We start from the raw sequence: 6,760 nt of genomic DNA on the forward strand, positions 1-6,760 counted from the left end.
TATTGGACACGTTCAAGTTCCTTAACATTGTTTCTGAGATGAAACAGTTTTTTCTAATTCTATACCTTAGAAGAGTTATGAGAATCAAAATCACGTTTGTTAGCATACATTTAATTTTTATTTCAAAAATTAGAATTACGTTTGTTATCATATTTTTTTTTTATTCTGAGAATCAGAATTACGTTTAATAACACAATACAACCGAGGTGCTTGGCCAATAAATGTGGTTGTCGGCATCGATGGGCAAGAGAGAAAGAAAGAGATGGATGGCCGATGAGATGTTATGGCTTGCAAGCGATGGTGCTTAATTGGTTGGTAGGGTTAATGACAGGATGATGGAGGAAGACAATGATGACTTTGGCAAAGGGGAGGAGAGATGGCTAGGTCGGTTGTGAGAGACTTGCTTGTGGGTCGGTGGTGGGTGTTTTGTAGATTCAGCGGTGGTGGAGGCTAGTGGTCGAAGGGTTGGGGTTTTGGTGGGATTTGATCGAACGAAATTGGTGGTGGTCGTGGAGGTTTGTGGCGGAGAAGATGATATTAATTTGGGGTTTCAATGAAAGGTGGAATGGTGATATGCCAATGAGAATGAGGTTTGTCGATGGTGGTTTGGTTGGGCACGGTGGTGGATATATGGTTCGCCGATGAAGATGGGAGGTGATGGCTGGCTTATATGGTGGTTATGGAGGTCGGTGGTTGTTGGAGATGAAGGACAGTAGGGGTTGCTAGGCGATAGAGGAAGATGAAGGGGAAATGGATTTGGATTTCTAAAAAAATAATAATTAAATTTTTGTATTTTAATTTTGTTTCAAAAAAATTTTAGAGAACGAGTTGAGAGTAGCAAATGAAAAAAAGAAAAAAAGAAAAATGATTCTCTTTTTGGGTCTTGGAACCAATGTTATTAAAACCGGCCCGCTCATTGACCCGGTCGAGATTCTGGGTCACTGAGTCACTAGTTCAACCAGTGGGTCACTGGTTCAACCGCATGACCCGATAAATGTATAAAATTTTATAATTTATATTAAAAGATTATAAACATACTCAAATATCTAAAAGAAAGATAAATATTTCAAATATTTTAATATAAAAAATAATAAATGACACATTATTATCCAACAAAAGATCAAACAAAAATATAATGATCGTGATATGAAACTTTAGGTTAAGAAAATGACATCTCTAACTATAAATCAAATCAAAATTTTCTGCGTAGTGCATAATTGAGATAATATTAGTGTTGTAGGTACATAACTTATGTAAGTCAATAAGCAAAAAAAAAATATTCAAATATATCCATTATGATTTTTTTTTGAAAAAAAAAAATTAGATTTTTTTTTTGGGACCGGGCCGGGTCACCGGTTAACCGACCGGGTCACACCGGTTCTGATGCATAACCGGTCCGTTGCTTCAACCAGACCGGTTATATGACCGGTTTACCGATTCCCGAGTCGACCCGTCCGGGTCGGTCTGGGTTTAATAACACTGCCCGGAACAGAGAAGCAAACTTTTTTTTGTTTCTTTTTTTATTTCCAGCACAAAAATTAAAACGATTCATCGCGAGAACAAAAAAATATACTAATTTTACCAAATGTTGTTTATATTTGTTTTTTGATCTCGAGGACAGAAATTAAAAAAAAAATTGATTCTCAAATGGTTGTCATAAATACCCTCCTATGCAGGAACACTGGCTCATTCTTAGCTCATATGAACATTAACTCTATGCTTGGATTTAGCTGGATTTAGCTTAAGACAAATGAAAGAGAATATTTAAAATTTAACTTTTGACTTTATTAATTAAAGATGAAATAAACAATAAATAAAAATTTAAAACAAACAAAAACATTCAAAATTTTATCTTAATTTTTTTTCTCCTTTGTAAAATCTCTCTCCACTTTTATTTCTCTCATCCTCATGAATGATAGAGAAATAAACATTGGCCGATTAAAGCACATTTAAAAAAAGAAAAACGATAGTTAGTCAATAAGCCGAGCAATAAAGCATGTGCATGATACGGGGCAACATCCACCCATTGACTCAATGGTTTTACCATTAAGAGTCTCTTCAACAAAAGACGACATACAACAATGGGCGATGGTTAATTTGTCAATCGTCTTTAGTTTCCCAATGTGTTATACCATCCAAGACCAAATATTCATAGGCAGGTCAATGTTGTTTCCATGCAGAATTTTATAAAAAATATTTAAGACTAACTAGTTGTTTGCTATTAAATGGGGCATGGATTTTTTTTTCCGTTTTTGTTTTTTAAATAGACAATGCTTTGATTGATTTATAATAGTTTCCTATTTTTAAGAGCTAAAATGTGAAACAAAGCTTATTTTTTTTACTTGTGTTTTATCCGATTATTTTTATAACTTTTTTTTTTCATATAATTTGTTTTTGAATACCAAAATAAAACCCCATTTTAGTTGTGTTTCTTTTTCTGAGGTTATTTTCATGGATTATCTACGTTGTTGCCACACCTGCTGCGATTGTCGCTGGAGTTGCTGCCGCCAGTGGCTGACCCACTTGGGGGCAAATGCTCGCAAGTGCGGTCATAAAAAAATTTATTTTAGTTTTTTTTTTGTTTCAGGTCCTTATTTGTCTTTTGGTTCAATATATATATATATATTAGGAGTAAATATCTTTTTAAGTTCCTAGCAAAAAACATGATCCTCATTTTAATTCCATACAAAAAAAAATAGTCTCGAGGTCCCTAAAAAATTTAAATTGAATTAATTTAGTTAAAATCGTGGTCCCTCGCAAATTCAAAAAAGACCTACATTAGTCCCTCAAAAAGACAAAAATTGGTCCACTTTGAATTTCATAGGGACTAGGTGACTAATTTTTTTTATAATGGACTAAAGTGGGCGCCGAATTTTTTCTTAGGGATGAAAAAAGATATTTATTCTTATATTAATTAGCAACGTACGGAGATGATTAAAACAACGTAACAGCACAAATTGATTAGAGAGAAAACTTATTCTTCCTCCCATCCTACAAAAAAAAGGCATTTAGCGGCGGTTCATTTTTGGTATACGCGACGGTTACAACTGCCTCTAATTGCAAAAATGCATTTAGCGACGGTTGTAACCGTCGCGTATACCAAAAATGAACCGCCGCAAAATGCCTGTTTTTTTTGTAGATGTCACGTACTTATTCTCATGCTCTCTTCATCCTTCGTTTCCTTTTTCATTTTTATAAAAAGAGAGGATTGATTGCAGGTCTGACATTCTCAAATACGTTAATATCTAGAGACGAGGCCTTCACTGTGATTTTGCTTGCCTTATGTACTAGTAGTGTTGACTTTTTTATTCACCACTATAAAATAGAATGATGATGTATGGTAAGATTTAGTGGGGAATAATTAGTCAAACTATTGCCTGCAGCTTGTTATGGAAGCAACTAAATTATGAGCGGGTTTAAGCGTTGATTTAAACTTTCTTTACAATAAAAAATTTCGAGGTCTTGCCCCCGAACCCCCACCACTAAATGTGTGGACATAAATTTTTTTTCCTGAGTCCGCCACTGGCTGCCGCACTGTCATCAGACCTAACATTATTTGTTGTGAATAGCTCATATTTCATATTCAGACCTTGATTCTTCTTGGCGTGATGCAGAGAAAACCAATAAGGTCCCACTGTGTTGTGGGTGAAGGTCTGCTAGTGTTGTGGAGGCCTAATACAGTTGTGAATCTCAAATTTATTTTATTTTTTTCTCTTTTTTATAATAGTTTGAGTTTGCACATAAATAATTATTGTTCCTTAGGGTTTCTAACCCCTTACAAACATAGTGCTTTGAAATATATACGGTGTGGAGAATATAGGTAAACATTGCTAGACTTAGCACACATTGGATAAATCAGGATAAATTTGTGTCTCTCTGCTTTCTTCTATTCTCTCTTGTGTTTTGCAAGAGTGTGTGTAATTATTCGGTTCCAAAACTTTTGTGGGAATATCATCAAGTTTCTAAAGTTTATTATCAAAATAAAATTTATCAAATTAAGTTTTTCATATTTTCATTTAATTTGTAAACTAATTCTTTAAAAAAATTTAGTGAAACAATTTTCAAAAACAAAAACAGAATCAAATGCCTGAAATCTACGTGGACAAAAGAAACAAATAATTTACATGTATTCAAATCAGAATGCGGTTCAATTATTAATAAAAGTGACATGACACTTTATTGATATTTTAATAGATTTAGTGATGAATATTTAATCTATTTAAATCTCTCAATATAAATAAAATAAATATAAATAATGTATTTAAATATAACTAAATGATTTATTTAAATAAATTAAAGTTATCAATGAATTTGTTAAGATATATACCTTAATTAATAAAATATCGTTCCACGTAGATATTTGTTGTAGGAAAATGTTGGGAGACCAAAGTCGGACATTAACCATAATAAAAAGATTATGATTAAAGGTGAAATTAAGTTTAAGAAAAACAAAAAGTCTAGGATTCAAATTGAACGAAATAGTTACTTCTAATTTCAGTGATAGAGAATAATGCATAAGCTTTGTACCCAAAAAGAAGAAGAAGAACATTAGAAGCCATGCATGCACCCTATATAAATTAAGTTCAATACCGAATATCGAAAAAAGAAATGCCATATATATCCCGGGCTACAGATTTGAAAATTTTTGCAGTCTTATTAATCTGTCCAAAGAGTCAAGTCTATTTCGCAATCAACATCGTCCCAATCCAATGTTTTCTTCATGGACGGTGGCGTAATAAGAAGACCCTCTGCCATACTATCTAGCAAACCTGGCATATTATACAATGCTTCCTCATCAATGAACATTGATTTGGACTCATCATCATTATTCATAATCTTCTCTTGTGTACATGTGTTTTTAAAAATATTATCATCAACTAGTACCCTTTCTTGGCTCTTACCTAATTCCACCAAACAAGGGTTTGTGTTGATCCATAAATTGTTTGTAGAGGATGAAGGGTTGGTTAGTGTAAAAGCCTTTGCAGCTTCTCTTATATCTGCTGCTGAAGTTGACTTTACAACTGGAATAAGAGAAGCTAAATGAGGGAAATTAAAAACGGCTGAACTGCCCTTAAGTGCCAGGGCAGCCACATCATGTGCCCTAGCTGCCATTTCTGGCGTAGGGTAAGTCCCAAGCCATATCCTTGACTTCTTGTTTGGTTCCCTTACTTCACACACCCATTTGTTTCCGTTTCTTTGCCGGACACCCCTATAAATCGGGTGTCTTGTCTCCCGGAACTTCTTTCTTCCTGTTTTCCTCTTGTGAGAGCTTGACAATGCCTGTGCATGTGCATGCAATAATGAATCTGATGGAGAATTGGGGTTGCATGGTGTGCTTGGTGATTGGCTTTGAGAAGAAGTGGAAGATGGTGAAGATGAATAATAAGGAGATTCATTTCCAAAGTCCATAATTATATGTATATGTGTGTAGCCTCCACAATAATGTATGTGTATATATAGTTGAAATAGAGATCAAATATCAAAGAGAGAGGGTCGCTAGTTGAAGGTCTTGGGTGTTGGGAGTGGTATATAAATGGAAGAGTACTAGTTCAAGTTTGCAAGGTCAAAGATAATAAGAAGATGTTGGCTGACGGAGAAAGGAAGGGGTTAATTTGGCACTGAGAGATAAAGTCGAAGGAACACGTGCCACACACTAGGAATTGAATTTTGTCATCTATGGCTAATTTTGAGATTGGTAGGGTCGACTTCAGTTTTGTTGGACCTTTGGTATTAAGTCTACTCTCAAATTTGTTTTATACACAAAAGAATATATATTTACACGATCAGACATATATATATATATATATATATATATATATCAAGTCAAGATAACATTATTTTTTGTCACCTCAAAATTATATCGTTTTTGGTGTTTTGGGGTGTTAGAAGAATTCATGAAGGATGTTTTGGTATTTTTGTTTATTTATTATTATATGAATTTTATGAAAATACCCTTCATTAATTCTCCCAATACCTAAAATGACATAATTTTGGGATGACCGAAGATAAGATTATCTCAAGTGACTTAAGAAACGATAAACCTATATACATATACATATGTGTGTGTTTTTTTTTTGGAAGTCAATGTATATATCAAGTGTGACTTAAGAAACGATAAACCTATATACGTATACAGGGGAGGTTATACTTACAACTTATTTTTGTTTACAACCTCTTACAACCATATCTTAACCGTTGATTTCCGTCAATCAACGGTTATCATTTATTGCGAATTAATAATTAATTAATAAATTTTATTTGTGAAAATCTTAACCGTTGATTGACAGAAATCAACGGTTAAGATATGGTTGTAAGATGTTGTAAACCAAAATAGGTTGTAAGTATAACCTTTCCCTACATATACATATACATATATATAGGGTTCGTTTTTTTTGCAGTCAATGTAGATAAGTTATCTACACTTATCTATATTGAGCTCAAAACGATGTTAATTTGGGACAAAAATCACAATATTTTTGTAATTATGATTTATTTTAGGATTATAATAGTCTTTCTCATTATAATTTTTTAATCTTTCAACCCAAAATGACGTCGTATTCAGAGTGAATGTAAATAATTTATCTACATTTACTATGGAAATATTAAAGTCACACACACACACATATATATATAGGGAAATGTTATATTTACAACCTAGTTTCATTTACAACTTCTTACAACCATATCTTAACCGTTGATTTCCGTCAATCAACGGTTGAGATTTTCGCAAATCAAATTTATTAATTCATAATAAATGACA

At 33.1% G+C, this 6,760-nt stretch overlaps 1 protein-coding gene across 1 annotated transcript; it reads right to left on the reverse strand.

Moving 5' to 3' along the window:
• Positions 1-4,656: 4,656 nt before the first annotated feature.
• Positions 4,657-5,409, reverse strand: LOC133291203 (dehydration-responsive element-binding protein 1B-like). Its single transcript, XM_061489428.1, has one exon. The coding sequence runs from the start codon at positions 5,407-5,409 to the stop codon at positions 4,657-4,659; it is 753 nt and encodes a 250-aa protein (XP_061345412.1).
• Between the last annotated feature and the right edge of the window lie 1,351 nt (positions 5,410-6,760).

This window comes from Gastrolobium bilobum, unplaced genomic scaffold (genome assembly GCF_033153095.1).
Source record: "Gastrolobium bilobum isolate Gb01-03AN ecotype WA unplaced genomic scaffold, APGP_CSIRO_Gbil_v1 utg1383, whole genome shotgun sequence".
In the NCBI taxonomy this organism is placed as follows: Eukaryota; Viridiplantae; Streptophyta; class Magnoliopsida; order Fabales; family Fabaceae; genus Gastrolobium; species Gastrolobium bilobum.